Consider the following 16,094-nt stretch of genomic DNA (forward strand, 5'->3'; position numbering starts at 1 on the left):
GCAATTCTCAAATATCCCCAACTGTCCCGAAACAGCTGTTCATTCTAGGCTTGTCCCTCCTTTGAGCGACGAAAGCAGCTACGGAACATAGCATAGGGTTTTTCAACAAATTGGCTGAACGGGTAACTAGACCTCTGGCTAGACGTCAGGCGTTTCGCTCGTATTCAAGCAACGAAGCAGCCGTTAGATATGTATGCTACCCTCACGTATTTAGTTCGTATTTTCCAGCGGTAGCTTTTGACGTCTGGAGTACTCCGTAGCTTGAGTGAACATTACCCAACTCCGCACAGCCCAAGAACTGCGGAGACCGCATGCATATAATCTAGCCCGAGAATTCTCGTCTCGAACCATATTCAGCTGTCGGGACAAGCGTTTGTATGCCATCTAGGTCCAGAAACTAGCCTTTGTCACCACCATCGCTATTCGCCGACGCGCGTCAAGGTTTCGTCCGCAGCCCACTTGTTAACGTCCAAACGCCCTGCGAATTTTTTCGGCGGTTGACGTTTAAGCCCCGGTGAACGAAAGTCTCGACTATTTGTCCCGTCCAGCTCTGTTCCTGTGCATACAGCGAAGTTTTTCATGGGGGCCGCTGGTGCCGGTGTCTTAGATATCTCGCTTTCATCTCTCGCTCCTTTGACCAGAGACAGGTCTTCAATGCCGAATGTCGACTCAGCGCCAGTTTTCCGCTGAAATATAACTAACATTTGTATTCTTTCTCTTTGAAGAGACAATACCTGTGGTATTTCAGTGTGTTTTCGGAACTCTTTTGGGTTACATAACTTCGTTCTTAATTTAACCTCATGAGATGAAATCCAGCATCGAAAACACCATGGACACCATATCAAAAACAAAGCCGTCGCAGCGACAGTCTGTTGCCGTGGTGGGGACTGGTATGGCTGGGCTTGTGGTAGCATATCTCTTGCGGCAGGACAAGCATGTGGGCTTTGACGTCCAAGTATATGAAGCGGTACTAGCTGATTCCTTCCACTAGTTTCTTGTCTCTATCTTTCATGTTCACTGCTAATACCCGCCTAGCAAGACCAGCTCTCTCTTGACTCGGCTTCCATAACGGTGCCCGCAAAACATGGTGCCCTCACCACCCGCGTTGACCAGCCCATGCGCGCTTTTGATCGTGGATTCTACCCCAATCTTACGGCCATGTATGACTTTCTCGATGTCAGATACCACACAGAACGTTTTCTTTTCAGCTTTGCAAGGCTACCCCAGCAAGGATCAAAAGATAGTCAATGTTCAGTGGAACCAAAACCTTACTTCATCCATTCTTCAAATAATCACCGCATTCCACCCGTGCAGCCTCAAGCATGCGGTTTCTGGACATGGGCTTGGGAAACCGCATATCTTGCCCTCTGCTTAACTTGGCTTACGATTTGTCTTTCCTTTGTTTCGCCGCACGAATCAACTTCAGTAGGTGGTAAGCTCAAAAATTGTGAATCCTTTGGGCAGTATCTTCGACGAATATTTATCCCCGCATACTTCACAGAAAGATACCTGCTTCCAGGTCTTGCAAGCATATCTACATGCACCCATGCTGAAATGTTGAACTTCCCAGCAAAGGACGTAATTGACTACAAGCAGCGCTCGCTTAATTCCCCGCATGTTCGCGTGTCTGGTGGAGTCAGCGAAGTTCAAAAGAAACTCTGCCAGGGCCTCTCTGTGCAGTTTGGCTGCCGTGTGACGTCTATCATTCCAGCTGGCTCTGGAGTCAAAGTGTCCTGGGAATCATCTTCCTCAGAATCGCTGAGTAATGTCCCCAAGCAGAAATACTTCGACCATGTCGTCCTAGCCGTGCCCCCGAACGCTGTGGGGAGCATCTTTACTCCCCTTAAATCCGAGTTGTCCCATATCCCAACGGCAACAGTAGAATCGATTATCCACACGCATCTCCCTGCCGCGAGCCAACAGTCCAGCAATGCCATCTACCAAATGGACCTTACCCCTGACCCTCCGAATTGGATCCATTTTCGCTCCTCGCAAAACTTGACAGAGACAATACATGAAGATCCCACGTCTTCTGTCATCGTGACGAATTTTCCAAGCACCCCGATTGATCCGTCGAAAGTCATAAGTCGCACGTACTTTACACGAACTCTAAGAACACCGCAGAGCCGGGAGATCGTGAATAGAATATTCAGCTGCAAGTCTCAGCCTCTTCATGCAGCGGTCAGCGATGAAAAGGGCCTCAACGCCCTTGGAAAGTTTGTCAATGGCGATGGCAATGTGTGGCTCGTTGGAAGTTGGTGTTGGGATGGTATGGTCTTGCTGGAGGGCTGCGTAGTCTCTGCAATGAGAGTAGCGCAAGCATTAGGGATCGAGGTGCCCTGGTAGCACTATGGAGTATTATTGCGTAAATGAGGGAACTTCTACGACCTTTTGATACTTCAATCCTAGATTTATTTTAGGCCACTTTTGTTTATTTCTTACTTTTGTTCCTTTGTAAAATATCCCCATGTCCCGGATTCTTCCTACCTAAATAGACGGTACGCCCCGGCTCTAAAAAGCCAAGAGAGTATAGTACGATCTAATGAATGTTTTTTTTAAAAAAGGAAATGATTCCTCAAAAAATGATATTACACTAGCTACTATGTCACGTCGGACAAATACCAATGATACCAAGATTATATATCTATCATCTAGAGCTAAAAGAATAAAAGGTTCGATGATGTTCACGTCTTCCCCTTGGATTTTCTGCCCTTTTTCGTAGGCTTGATGTCCTCTTCGTCGTCGGACATACTGATATCACTGTCGACCTTCTTTTTTCCTTTTCTTGCTTTTGGCTTGGCAGCGGCTTTGCCGCCAGGGGCCTTCTTCGCGGCTGCCTTTTTTGGGGCTCTAATGTATTTATCTTTCTTAAGATCAAGATCGTCGTCATCTTCTTTTGTCTCCTCTTCGCCTAGTATCTCCTCCGCTTCATCAGACTCATCGATAGCATCTTCAAGGTCCGGCTTGATTTTTGGAAGTTTCTTTGGAGCGACTACCGTGCTTGCCTTCATATATGGAAGGGGGTGTGATTGCTGATTGTAGAGACGGGTAAAGGTAGCTTTAGTCTGTGACTCAATTTTAACTCCCTTTTCAGACATTGGCCCGAGTCCAAGTTCAAGAATCGAGTCCCAGTCTTCACGAGTCAAGAAGTAGCTGTCCATCAGATCGATAACATCTTGCACGGCTTCTTTGCCATCAGCATCGAGTCTGTGAACTAGTTTTTCCCAGAGAAGAGGAAGATATTGCTGGCGGATTTCATGTCGGTCTCCAGACGCCCGAAGACGCATGTGGCCCTGAATTTCTTTGATCTGTCGGCTCATTTTGCCTATAAAGCAGGTTAGTTTTACTGCGATTAAATAATGAATGGCCAAAAACGATTACCTTGCTTTGAATTACTGCCTAGCCAGCTTGTGAATCCTGCCCTCTCGGTCATATTTCCAGACATGAAGCTAGCAGGACGGACAAAACTGAATACGGCATGAGTCGGCATTAAACTCCACTGTTGCTGAGAGCCGTGAATCATTTTATCCACTAAATCCCCATCGCTGATACTCTCAGCAGCATTATCAGCCAGCTCGAGCAGTTTGAATTTTCGCTCTCGGCCGCTATATGTTCCAGCCGCAACGGGGTTCGTCTTGAGATAATTTTCTTGCAACATCAAATAGCTGAATTCGTGATCATTGAAATAAAGCTCTATTTTATCATTAAGCGTCGCAGTAGAACTCTGAGAAAACATCTGCGCGCTTAAGATCTTGCCAACAATATCCCATGGTTTTAGAATAACGTGCTTTTCCCAAGCTTTAGACATTTGCTTGCCTTTATCGAAATCGAGATTTTGGCTGTCCAATTTTACCGTGGACAACATATTCACAATTTGTCTTATATCAGCATGGGTCCCTTCAATTAACCCATCTAAAACTTGAGGAGGAATCTTTAATCCCTCACGGTAGCAGATAGTGGAAAGCCGGGCACGGATTTGCTCCGCGGTTGGGCGTCTAAACGGCAGATCGTAAGTTACCTGATCAAATGGTTTCATTTTCGGCAGTCTTCGGTCGTTGCATATCAAAATCATCGGAATACGAGTCTTTTTTGCAACTGCTGCAAGCGCTCCAACACCGCCACGGTCACCGGCGGACATTCCGTCGACTTCATCCATTATCAAAACGAGATTTTTCTTCTCGCTCTCTACGGCTTTACCTTCTCCTGAGAAGTATCCCTGTAAGGACGTTGTATCCAATACCCCCCGCAGGCCGCCTTCCACTAGCTTCTTGCTTCTTGTATCACTTGCGTTTGTCTCGACGACGTCGTAATGTTCGAGTTTTGCTACGAGATGCGCGGCAGTGGTCTTTCCGATACCGGGAGGACCATGGATCATTACTGCACGGTAAGTGCCAAATCCGTCCTTTCCTGGTTTTTTAAAACCAGCTTTAGCATTGCTTCGCCAATTTCGTAGCCAAGTCTGTAGTCTTTCGACAACAGCTTTGTTTCCGCATATCATGCTTAATGAAGTTGGAGCGTATTTCACTGTCCATAGACGATCATCCCTGGTTTGTCCTTTTGGAGCTGATATAGGTTTGGAAGAGGTCTTCGCTAGGGTTGCTGACGCTGGCACAAAAGACGAAGCAGCCCTCTTTTTTTCTTCGCGGTCTATTTCCGCAGCCATTTCTTTTACTTTTTGTTCTTCAGCCTTTTTCTTCGCTTCATACTGGGCAGCGGCTTTTCCGTCACCTCCATTTGCGGGAAGCTTTTTGATAAGCTCAAAAAGACCATGCTCATTGATAGTCTTGAGATTGAACTTGCGAATTGTTTCCAATTTCCTTGGCCCAGCGTCATTTCCCAATACAACATAGCTTGTCTTTGAGCTAGGAGCACCAGTGACCTTACCACCATACTTTTTCACAAGTGCCTGGCCTTCTTCGCGGCCCAAAGAGTCCAGAATACCCGTAAAAACAAAAGAGAGGCCAGTAAGACAATTTTCTGCGCCGGTTGGTAGCTCAGTGGATCCAACAGCAGCTGGAGCCTGTGCTCGTTGGGTGGCAGCTACGTAATTGAACTTCTTCGTCTCTGCAGGAGGAGAAGGAGGGCGAACAGTCGGAATGCTATCAAAAATAGCTTGTATTTCTCTGCTCTCAGCCTGTACAGGTTTCGCTGTAGCCTTTGGCTTTTTAGCCGTAGTCTTCGCTGGTTGCTTAGCTATACCCTTACGGGAGGACTTTTTTGGCTTCTCATCAGAAAGTTCACTTTCCTCATTATTTTCCAAAAGGACATCTGATTTTCTTTTCTGGCCACCTTTGACGGGTGCACCAGTTGTACGTGACGGTTGTGAAACCGGTACGGAACGGGATTTGGGAACAACTTTTTCAAAATCTGAGTCTGAACTGGACTCAGCTATCTCTTGGTAATCATCATCGCCGCCTCTACTAGGCTTTTGGTACTCTGTAGCGAATATATCGTCGCCTCCAAGACCCTCATCAACATCAAGTGTTTTGCTGGCTTTCGGCTTTGGTCGCCTTTGATCATCCCTGACGACAACAGCAGGGCGTTTGCCCAGATCTTCTTTACCGTCAATCTTTTGTTTGGGCGTCGTGTTCATAGGCTGTTCCTTCAAAGATTCCGCTGTTCCAACCGTTGTCGTTTCTGTCGGCGGAATTTGTTTTGAAGGCGGTTTGCTCTTCCGAGATGATGCAAAGTAGTCCGAAGAAGTCGTTAGCTCTACCTTTGGTTCTTCCGCTTTTCTAGAACAATAAATGACCAATGTTTAGACATAGGTTTATCCATCAACTATTATACTCAAAGGCTAGCACATACTGCTTTTTTTTCGGTTGTGGCTTCGGCGTTGTCTTTATATGAGTATCATCGTCTTCAGAGTCTTCTACCACTTTTCTACTACCTATCGACCAGAGGCATAATTAGTCTATGATATGTTGTATACGACAAAAACACTGACGTCGTTTCCTGGACTTCGCGGTATCCTAGAGAGTAATGTAATTAGATTTTGTAATAAAAGAGAGCTTTCATGAAGTATGTATTGCTAGGGATGGAAGACCAGTGGTCTTACCTCTGACTTTTTTGCCTTGGGTTCCTTATCAGCTTTTGAGCTTTGGCTGCCTTGGGTGCCAAAGAAAGATCTAATATCGGGAGCCATTTTCGGAAAACAGGTATAGTTGACTCCTGAATGATGTTATAATGACAAATTGTACTGGCTCAAGACACGACACAGCAGCATATTGAAATACTGTCCTTCTTATCATTCTACAGACACGAGCTAGTCTACCGCGAGTCCGACGCGTCTAGATCCCGTGACTGTAAATTGGTGGATTAGGTAACTAGTTAACTAGTTAACTACTGTAGTTAACTTAACTATGTTCTATCTAGGTGGTCTGTGCATGGATTATCACTTCTCAAGACAGTAATTTTGCTGTGACAACAATACGGATTTGAAGCCTCAAAAAGTGGACTTGGCTCAATAGATATGGGCTCTAACTCTGGGATAACCTCGGGATTTCGAGTTTCTACCATTCAATCGTTTTGTCAGTACCTTCTGCCTTTTTCACGCCCCAGCTTTTCTAACGGCGTTCCTCATAGTATTTCGACCACACTTCACACCCACCTCCGGACGATGCTTCTCTACCTCTAAACCAGCCTTGGACTGGCTGCTTCCCAAAATGGCCGAAAAGAGTAAATCACGCAAGGGGCGACCACGTATGCCGACTGGAGGATCGTCGCGCGGCACCACCGTGGTTTGGGGCGATTACGGACTTCGCATGCGAGACCACGATCGTAGAGTATCAGCGGCACAATTAAAAATTGGAATGGAAACGATAAATCGCAGATTGAGAGGGATGGACTATAAGGTTTACACCAGAGTTAGTGCAAATATTGGGGTTTATACAAGTGGAAATGAACAGCGTATGGGTAAAGGAAAAGGGAAATTTGATTACTGGGCTGCCAGAGTGCCAGTTAACCGGATTATATTTGAATTGAAAGGAAACCTGCATGAGAAAGTTGCAAGGGAGGCATTTAGACTGGCCGCTCACAAACTACCTGGTACGCTTAAAACCCACTATTTCATTTGAACCAGAAGCTGATGTCCTTTTATAGGCTTATATGAATTCGTGAAAAAAGGCGAACCGCCAATTGTTGGGCTTACAAAACTAACTAACGGAATCACGCTGGAGTCTTTAAAAAGAGCAAGGAGACCTGTGGAGCATAAACTTGTAGCGGAACAGCAACCTGTTGTTTCGGAGCCCCCAGCACTCTAGATTTTGTTTTATTATTATATTGAGCGTTGGTTATCTGTATTATAATGGACTCCATGGACTCTTAGGAGTAGTGTAAAATTATACACTTATGATCTATCAGCACTCATCTGTGTATATCAGACCCATATATGAAATAGCCATTTAACTACTGGGATATATTTCGTATTTCAAGAAACATAACACAGCCATTTTTTTCTTTTTTATGTAACAACGATCCCTTCCCCGAATTTCGGTGATAGCATTTCAGGGACAGCAATCGAGACGATTTAAAACTCGATGCCCATCAAATAACTATTATATTGTTAGTTCCGTTTTCAAGAGTGGATAAGGTTTTGGGCAGTGTTTCCCATACCTCTCGAGAAGTCTCATGAATCTCGCGACGAATGCCTCGAGATGGAATATAACTTTCTAAGTAGTATTAGTTAAAATTCGCTCCAAGCTTTCTAGTTACAACTTGAACTTACACTGCCAGTTTTTACTCTATGCTCATAGAAAGCCGACCACTTGATTATCTCAGGTTTCAAAATATCGTCAACTTTGAGGACAAGTTTAAAAGTTAATGTCTATATCATAAGTCAGTATCTTCGGCCCATGAGAAGAAGTAACTATTGTAGGAGCTACCTTGAGAATAGTAGTGGGAGGTATGCAATGGGTCAGTAGGTCATAGAGTCGAGCTCGAACTTGGAGAATCCGTGCTGGGGATCTCTCGGCCATTATTTCATCAGCGATGAGAGAAATCAAAGCCTCCCAATCTGGTGGAGGGACTACAGTATCATTCGTCACCTTTTCACTATGGCTTGTTAGTACTATTCAAGAGATGAAGTGAATAGACATCACCTACTTCTGTGCATGAACTGCTTCAAACATGAGCAATGCTTTTCGCAAATTCCTCCCGCTTTCTTTTGCTATTCTCTTATTTAATCCAGGTGCTTCAGGCCAGCCCTCTTTTTTCCCAGCCGACTTTAATACCTCGCATATCTCCTCTTCCATTGGCGCAGCAACTCTGACAAGCAGTGTTCTCGAGCGGATGGGTGCAATAATATTTGCTGTGCTATTGGCAAGTAGAATCAGTCTCATATTTGGACTATATTTCTCCATTGTTCTTCGAAGTGCTGCTTGGGCATCTCTTGTCAGAAAGTCGGCTTCGTTAATCACCACAACTTTAAAACGTTGTCTAGCGGATAGGTCGACTTGTTGAGTTTGCGCGATTTCCTTGAGTAATTCTTGAATAACAACTCGGTCATAATTACCCACGTCGGAAGGTGTAATCTCTAGATGGTAGATGGAAGCAACAATGTTGAATTCGAGTTTTCGATTGCTGGAGGTCTGAAACACCCGGGCGTCGACTTTTATCTTTTCCACTCCTGGCCCATATAGCTCTTTAAGTGTAGCAATTATTCTAGTTTTCTTACCCGCACCTGATGGCCCATAAACAAGAAGATGCGGAAAGTCGCCGCTTTGAGCCTATAGAATCAAGCCATGTCAGCGGGGTTATGAATACTTAGTAACAAGGTAGTAATTCACCAAGGATTTTAGTCGGGTAGATAATTCATGGTGATATGTAAGAGTATCAAGAGTGCGAGGCCGCTGCCTATCCACAAGAAGCGCCATTGTAAAATTGTTTTTGCCGGTAGTATTCTCAAATGCAATCTGGTGATGATGGAAGACGCGTGTTGACGCGACCAATTAACTAGTTAGTTAGTTAGGTAATTAACTTAAATGGAGGTCCGTGCTTTAAGGGCAGCGCGTTAGTTTCGTTTGGGGCATGGTGGCCGCCTTGCCTATCTCTTTCCATTACTCATGCATCGTTGCAATATAAATTTAGAATGCGAGTATATCTCCTTTAAAGTCTGGCTGGCATGACAGAAGCGACAATGCAAATGAAGATGGACGTGGCCACGTCCTGATATTGGTCCTCGTTATGCAGTATAAAGAGACATTCTATCGATATACGGAGTACCCGTCTTTCGAAGACGACAAGACGGTCTCTAGCAGACATCGAATATTCTCAAATCCCGCTGCTCCGCTTTGTTAAACCTAGTTTTTGCCTATCATCTCTGGAAACATAAAGGCTCAGTGTAAAATATGGATCCCCTTCGTTCACTCGCTTTCGGAATTCGGACTTCCCCTGGGCATTTCCTGCTAGGACTAAGACATCAAACTTGCCAACTCTCTCCCCATACCAGCTCGGCACTCCTCCAGCTTCGAAACCCTTTGTCATTATGTCCCAGATTGCACGATGGGTGTTACGAAGGTAACAGAACGCATTGCAGATAGCCCCAGGAATGTGTGCCACGTTTTCCAAGACGAGAGTATGGATTTCGGGGCTATCGTTAGAACGCTGGACTTGCAATTCAACGGTTCCAACGCCTTTGATTTCCTTCGAGTCGAGCCCCGCATTGCTGAGATCATGGTATGTTTTGAAAGAGGAACGGTTTACAGCATAGTGAGTGTCTCCACATGCAATCAGCCAGTCAGTGCAGCGTGGTTCAACATCTCTTTCTTCATCAGAATAGAGGGCAATACCCATCTTTACGTCTCTGTTATCAAACAGTTAGTAGTTTGTTTGTACATGCAATATCTTATACTCTTACTGTATGCTAAGGTGGCTAGTGAAAATATTCTGATCCTGTGTCGGTCAGATTTGAAGATAGTATTGTATTGTTTGGAAGGTTGAGTATTGCTGAGTCTTACCACGGAAGGTGAGTTGGAGGATGTGAGGTAAATGAAGTTGTTTGGACACGTGAATTATCATGGCTAAATTGGGACTTGCTGCTTCATGGCACACAAAGTACATTCTTTCCAGTTAATACAATTGTTTAAACCTCATATCTTAGGGCACCTTCATAATTATCACATTCAGTGTTGATAAGCTGCTCTGTATCAACACTGTCAAAAGCTCTATTTTAAATTTAAAAAATATAGGATATAAATGTATACAATATATACAAATTATACGGTATATCCTCAAAATAGGCATAAGACCTGTTAAAAGAGATCCGCGTACCTTTAGATGTGATTTTTCTTTGAGCAAAGCAAATATTGCGAAGATAGATATGCTGGATATATCTCTATGTACGCACCGTGATCCGTGGCTTAGAATATACAGACCCTCAATCTCAATGCACACTTGTTTGGTTTATTTCCTCGAATATCAGAAGTGAAGGTTGAGCAGGAAGTATGCGGGAACAATGGGATCCTCATCCAAGTTCAGAAATGAGCCCACAAATGCCGGGATCGGGGAAAGGGTAACGATGAATGCTGAGTGGTGTTATTTTCGGTGAAGGGCATAAATCATGATAGCCAAATTCATATGGCAAAGTAGGTGAAAATTTGAATAAATCAAAAGCTGGTGTGGAAAGCAATTGGCCAACCTACGGCATTCATTCACCAATGTTGATGGTCATCTTGTAGGTATTGGTCGTAAAATTCCATTGTCATCGTATCGCGCCTCTGCATTGAACCATTAGTAATTTCGCAGATTTAGGTTCGAACCTTCTAGATGATCTTACTAAAAAACGTGTACGATAATGTTATTGTGTCAATTCCCTTCATCGCCGGGTCTTTCACAAAATCAGGGTCGATGAAGAAAAATACTGGCATGTCAACGGTTTCCCCCGCATTTAATCTCTGCTCCTCAAAGCAGAAACACTGGATTTTGCTGAAATATGGGGACACTTGACCAGGGGTCACACTATATGTCGCAACACCAATGATGTCACTGTCACCTTTGTTTGTGGCAGTATAGAATGCCAATGCCGTCTCTCCCGGAAGAACTCGAACTTCTCGTTGTTGAGGTGTAAATTTCCAAGGAAGGACGTCTGAAACGGAGCCGTTGAAAGTGATGCGGAGCCTCCGGGAATCGGTAATCGGAACGAGGCGAGACGCGGTGTCTTCCCCGTTAACAAGGTGGGATGTAACGGGCTGACCATTCCATCCCATTTGTTGACATATCTAAGGCGACGTCTTATTATTTCTTGCTTTAAGAGAGGAATACGGTGTGGAGGTATACCATTTTGTATAATGGAACGGATGCATAAGCAAGGGCGACTGTTCCGACAATTGTGCTAATTGTATAATACCTGTACAAATTAGCATGCGTATAGTTAAAAAAATTTGAAAATAATGCTATACAGTGTGGTGAGGTTCTTTTTGGACGATATTTGGCTCTGCGATGCGGGTGTGATTAGTTGCCATAACGGAGGCCGAGACGAGAAGCTGCGGCTAAGTATTCGAAAGTGACTGAGGTGGGAGACTTGGGGGCCCCGGATGAGCATCTTTGTCGAGCAAAATCGACATGGTGGGGGTATCCGAACGGCCATGGTCGGCGTTGTGAGCATTGCCCATCCAGGTCTTGTTCTGGATGGCCTGATGAGTCGGCGAATCCAATGTGAAGCTAACTTAGATTTGGGTCCGCCAAGCGCGGTCGCGCGAAAGCAGCCAATGAAGAGCTCGGCTTCTTCGGCAGCGGCTTCTGACCAATAAGAATCATGTGGGCTGATCCGGAAGCTTTCGGTGTTTCGCATGTTTACTCCGCACTTCTACTCCGTATTCCATACAGATAAGACTCCGGAAAGCGTAGGAGACGGTTCTCAATCATCATCTGTTATTGCTGGAAAGTAGCATATCTCATCCTACTGATTATAACTCGTACACACCTACCATGGCATCAGGAGCCTTCTTTGACCCGATGCGGCTCCTCCGAGTGGCCCCTCTGATCAGTAGCACTGGCACATTAGTCTACGCAACTGCAGAACTCATCTATAACTCATCTTTCCTCCACCATTCAGTCCGCAAGACCTCAAACGAACTTCTCCCGAACTGGTGGAATGTCGTCTTCCATCGTGGTGTATGGGTAGTCCTGGCCCTTAACCTAACTACTAGTACCACGGCCATCGCAAATTTGATCCTTGATCACCATTTTTCAATTCCAACATTCAGTACCAAGCTTTATCTTGCAGGCTTGGTGGGAGCAGTTGGCCATCTATTGTTTGTTCCGTGGGTGGCTGGCCCAATTCGAGATATCATTGATGGAAGATCAACAGGCGGAGCTTCCGGCGACATGGAAAAATGGCTTGGATTTCATCGTATCAGAATGGTGACCGCCGATCTGGTAGCTTGGGTTGCGTTTCTGGGTGCCTTTTCATCCACGCCATTCTACTAAGCTTCAACCGACCACGTGTTGCATTCAAATGTCGAAGGCATCTGTCAATCTCGGCTTATCTGAGGAGAATAAGGCTCACCTCAGGGCGATAAACAATAAATTGTTGTCTAGGAGACGTTTCTGGAGGCTTTGAAAAGAATTGATCAAGAGCTTCATTCAGAATAAATGTATGTATAATGTTTACCTGAAAGCCATATCACTGAAGTTATATATACCCAGGGCCGCAACGCCAGGCCACCAACTCAATAAAGGTACAGAAATGGTGTTATACAAGTGTTCATCCCTTTAGAAAAACTCCACGAAGGACCCTACCTAAAACGCCTCGAACCCTTGTTGGGTCTGATTGAATGCATGTGAGAACAATCGCTGTACTTAAGGAAAAAGCCATCTGTTCACGCCATAAATGCTATTTAACTTGTTAGTAAAACTATACTCCTAATCCACGATTGGAAAAAACGTACCTTTCGATCATAACGCCTAGGGAAAAAAGTAGCAATAGCTCTTGGGGCAACAAACAGACAAATTTCTTGACGTTTTCTAGCACTTTCAACAAAAATACTCCACCCACACATTGTACATCCAGCAGCAACACACAAACCAGAATCCCACATCATGGGTGTGACCGTTTTGTCGCTGAAGAGCTTCGGGCCAAGTCTTGTACGACTGAGACAGACAGAGTAGTAAAAAAGGGTTACAAAAAGGCCTATGAAAGCGGAAGAGCGAAGAGACGCCTTCACTGCACCAAGGTAGCCTTGAATGGATGGCGACCTGGAACGTAACACTAACTGGATGGGTAAGTCAGTCGTAAGAACAAACTTGAACGATTTAGCAAATCGCCATATTGCATGAAGTTCACAATTGGGCCCACAGCCCATATGAACGAGTTCACAGGGAATAGGGATGGTCTGAGAAGTGTCGCCCCAAACCACTGGCAATCCGTAATCACGGCACATGGGCTCCAATACGAGTCGTGATCCTTTTGGCTGTCCATAGGTCCACTCTCCCCTCCTTGCGCTTCGTAAAGCCTCTATAATTCGAGGGTCAATCTGAGCAGCGTCACTGATCCACTTTCCATATGAGAAAGGTAGTCTCTCCGGAAGATAAAACCAAGCCCACATCACAATAGCCGCCGTTCCAGCAAATACGCCGGTATCAAATAAGTGGGGTAAAGATGCCTCAATACGAGTAAAAGCCTTCCGAGACTTCCGATATCGCCTCCATCGAGACCATGAGAGAGAAGCAAGTACATCCATTGCCCTCACCATGGCAAATAGAGTTAGATCGAGTGTTCTGCCGGCCAGGTGTGGCACGTCAGGGGTATCTGAAAATGGCTTACTGCCATCTTGGTGGTCTAATTGCGTATTGCATTCTTCATTTTTGGTGACTGAGTTTCCATGCTTTGTGGGATGTGGTTGAGATTTTGGCACTTGCTTGGTGTTAAGAAGCGGAAAGCATGTCCATGCTGAGACGAAAATTGCGGCAAACCGTAAAACACGACTCAATTTCACGGTTAAAACTACCTTGTTTGTCGGTTTCTGACGGTTGAATAACGACGCTATGGCCTTATCTGAGAGGTAAGGCAGGAGCGTAGAGCCGCCAGTAACAAGCGCGCAAAATGTTGGAAATCTGTTCCATCGTAGTGCTCCCACTAGAATATGGGCCAGCTGGAAAACACCATATTAGCCGTGGAATCGTATCAGAATGGCAATGCATCCTATTTAATTTCAGACTATGAGGCGCGTGTATCACCAACATTCAATCCATACATGAGGTAGAGCATAAAAAGCAAATACCGCGAGGACTCACATATCTGAGTTTCGAATCATTGCTCAGGTCTTTCCGGCGAAGAATCCGGAAAAAGGAGATGATCCTGGGACCTGTTGCGGTGAGGTAACCAAGAGTGTATGCGCGCAGGATTCTTTGATCGACGCGTTAGCGAACATGCATAAAAGACGGGTTACATCATGCAGAAAAACGCAAACCAACAAACAGCAGCCGTGGTCAACACATACGGTTTCAACACCCTTGAGTCGAGCTTCGCGATCTGGGCCCGAGGTGCAAGATCCATGATGGGGGACCCCAGACCGTTAGCTCCCTAGCTCAGGGGCGGCGGATGATCGGTTTCAATGCGTTTCAGGCGATTGCGGTCGTTGAGCAGCGTGATTCCAGAGCCACCGCTACTCCGGGGAATTTCATTTCCTCGCTGGTTCCCTACTTGTCTTAGGTCTCGCGGGGAAGGGAATCGAGCTGTTAAAGAGATCGTGCTGCGGCCGGTTTGATGAGGTTTGTTGTTTTGCCAAACTTGCTAGGAAGCCTCGGCTGGGCGAATGTCACGTTTGCTCCTGCGCAAACTCTGGCTGGGCAACTGCTCGCTTCTGTCTCTTTGTCATTTGCGGGATTGGACCGCTACAGGTGGGCTTTTCCTTCGATCAGCTTAAATGTGCAGTAATATAAGTCGTGCGTATCTACCTAACTACACAGCCCACCGCCAGAGCTGGGGCTGAATTCGGAATCCTCCGAGCCTTGACGCGTGGTCCGTGAAGGATCCGTTTAAGCAGTTACATCCTAATAATTTACAAAACACTACTCCGTAGCCGGCTGTTACATACCGTTCGCTCAAGAGGAGCGCGGACTGCCGCCGGCGTTACACTTTAAGGTGAACAGGCTCGCTACAACTCAGCACTGCTGCAATTATTAGTGTGGTTCGCGCAAAGTTCAAACCGTCGACACACAGGGATGTACCCATGAGCGTTGTCAATGCAAGATCAACTATCCCTGGCCAGATGCCAAGGCAGAACTGGTAAGGAGAAGTGTTGGGACGACGGGCGATAAATTCCAACGTTCGTCTTCCAAAACATTTGGTGGCGTTCTTTAGATTGTGTCATGCATCATTCCAGAATATGGAAATCCGCGTCCCAAGCTGGCATCACGGCGCTACCTCCTTCAACAGCAGTAAAAGGATCTCATTATTGTTTTGTCGACGGCGCTAAAGGCCAGGAAACAAAGTGGGATAGGGTGGCCAGGGGTGCTCGGCATTTGAAAAGACACTTCCCTGTCCTATATTTCATTCTTGCTCCCGTTCCAGGGAACCGTGCTATGACGGGGAGTCCAGCTCAGGACCGAGAGTTCTTTCTGGTCAATGCGCGGCGCTTGTATGAAAACGGGCGCATCATGATGTATACCAGGTTTCATGGAAGCGAGGAAAGATCTATAGAGGTATTGGATTTCCAGGTACTTGAACACATTAGATCTGGTAGATAGATAGCACTGGGCGCAATATACATTGTCACTGAACGCCCCTTTTGCCCGAATTTCCATTGGCTCATCGCACCGGAGACGCTGCGAAAATCAGTCGGAGACGGGGGGGAAAAGCCTAGACAGTTCTGCCCTATCAGTTTCAGGGCAGCTGTGCACCCCGCGAGCGCCATGCCTTCCCGGCAGCAAAACCTGGGCTTATCCCTGCCTAGCTTGTCTTCAGCTCTTGAGCATTATTATTATTGTTGTTGAACATGCAAGAAATGTCTGGATGATAGGACGTCACAGATAGAAAATCACTTCAGCATCCTAGATGGAATTATGATTCATGACGCGCCTAGTAATGGAACTATGGTTGCCGTCCAACTCTCACGATTCAGAAAAAAATCCTTTGCCACACCATAGCGCCAGTA

At 45.7% G+C, this 16,094-nt stretch overlaps 8 protein-coding genes across 8 annotated transcripts; 3 read left to right on the top strand and 5 right to left on the bottom strand.

The window, feature by feature from the left end:
* Nucleotides 1-829: 829 nt before the first annotated feature.
* On the top strand, nucleotides 830-2,346 carry LOZ57_002832 (uncharacterized protein; the record flags this gene model as incomplete). The annotated part of the gene is made up of 2 exons (XM_049251892.1): nucleotides 830-967; nucleotides 1,036-2,346. The coding sequence occupies 2 exons, from the start codon at nucleotides 830-832 to the stop codon at nucleotides 2,344-2,346; spliced, it is 1,449 nt and encodes a 482-aa protein (XP_049109210.1).
* A 338-nt stretch (nucleotides 2,347-2,684) lies between these two features.
* Nucleotides 2,685-6,145, bottom strand: rfc1 (DNA replication factor C complex subunit Rfc1; the record flags this gene model as incomplete). Its single annotated transcript, XM_049251893.1, has 5 exons — nucleotides 2,685-3,325; nucleotides 3,382-5,735; nucleotides 5,809-5,890; nucleotides 5,948-5,972; nucleotides 6,059-6,145. The coding sequence occupies 5 exons, from the start codon at nucleotides 6,143-6,145 to the stop codon at nucleotides 2,685-2,687; spliced, it is 3,189 nt and encodes a 1,062-aa protein (XP_049109211.1).
* A 520-nt stretch (nucleotides 6,146-6,665) lies between these two features.
* mrpl16 (39S ribosomal protein L16, mitochondrial) lies at nucleotides 6,666-7,262 on the top strand (the record flags this gene model as incomplete). The annotated part of the gene is made up of 2 exons (XM_049251894.1): nucleotides 6,666-7,047; nucleotides 7,102-7,262. The coding sequence occupies 2 exons, from the start codon at nucleotides 6,666-6,668 to the stop codon at nucleotides 7,260-7,262; spliced, it is 543 nt and encodes a 180-aa protein (XP_049109212.1).
* A 266-nt stretch (nucleotides 7,263-7,528) lies between these two features.
* On the bottom strand, nucleotides 7,529-8,873 carry RFC5 (Replication factor C (RF-C) subunit; the record flags this gene model as incomplete). The annotated part of the gene is made up of 6 exons (XM_049251895.1): nucleotides 7,529-7,553; nucleotides 7,615-7,670; nucleotides 7,727-7,825; nucleotides 7,884-8,052; nucleotides 8,104-8,726; nucleotides 8,787-8,873. 6 exons carry the CDS (start codon nucleotides 8,871-8,873, stop codon nucleotides 7,529-7,531), a joined length of 1,059 nt encoding a protein of 352 aa, XP_049109213.1.
* Nucleotides 8,874-9,270: 397 nt separating this feature from the next.
* LOZ57_002836 (uncharacterized protein) lies at nucleotides 9,271-9,792 on the bottom strand (the record flags this gene model as incomplete). Its single annotated transcript, XM_049251896.1, has 1 exon — nucleotides 9,271-9,792. One exon carries the CDS (start codon nucleotides 9,790-9,792, stop codon nucleotides 9,271-9,273), a length of 522 nt encoding a protein of 173 aa, XP_049109214.1.
* An 873-nt stretch (nucleotides 9,793-10,665) lies between these two features.
* On the bottom strand, nucleotides 10,666-11,584 carry COX11 (Cytochrome c oxidase assembly protein cox11, mitochondrial; the record flags this gene model as incomplete). The annotated part of the gene is made up of 4 exons (XM_049251897.1): nucleotides 10,666-10,715; nucleotides 10,775-11,216; nucleotides 11,275-11,344; nucleotides 11,397-11,584. 4 exons carry the CDS (start codon nucleotides 11,582-11,584, stop codon nucleotides 10,666-10,668), a joined length of 750 nt encoding a protein of 249 aa, XP_049109215.1.
* A 341-nt stretch (nucleotides 11,585-11,925) lies between these two features.
* On the top strand, nucleotides 11,926-12,426 carry LOZ57_002838 (uncharacterized protein; the record flags this gene model as incomplete). The annotated part of the gene is made up of 1 exon (XM_049251898.1): nucleotides 11,926-12,426. The coding sequence occupies one exon, from the start codon at nucleotides 11,926-11,928 to the stop codon at nucleotides 12,424-12,426; it is 501 nt and encodes a 166-aa protein (XP_049109216.1).
* A 277-nt stretch (nucleotides 12,427-12,703) lies between these two features.
* LOZ57_002839 (uncharacterized protein) lies at nucleotides 12,704-14,494 on the bottom strand (the record flags this gene model as incomplete). The annotated part of the gene is made up of 4 exons (XM_049251899.1): nucleotides 12,704-12,832; nucleotides 12,888-14,090; nucleotides 14,233-14,344; nucleotides 14,439-14,494. 4 exons carry the CDS (start codon nucleotides 14,492-14,494, stop codon nucleotides 12,704-12,706), a joined length of 1,500 nt encoding a protein of 499 aa, XP_049109217.1.
* Between the last annotated feature and the right edge of the window lie 1,600 nt (nucleotides 14,495-16,094).

Source organism: Ophidiomyces ophidiicola (assembly GCF_022830035.1).
Source record: "Ophidiomyces ophidiicola strain CBS 122913 chromosome Unknown scaffold_8, whole genome shotgun sequence".
Lineage (NCBI taxonomy): Eukaryota > Fungi > Ascomycota > Eurotiomycetes > Onygenales > Onygenaceae > Ophidiomyces > Ophidiomyces ophidiicola.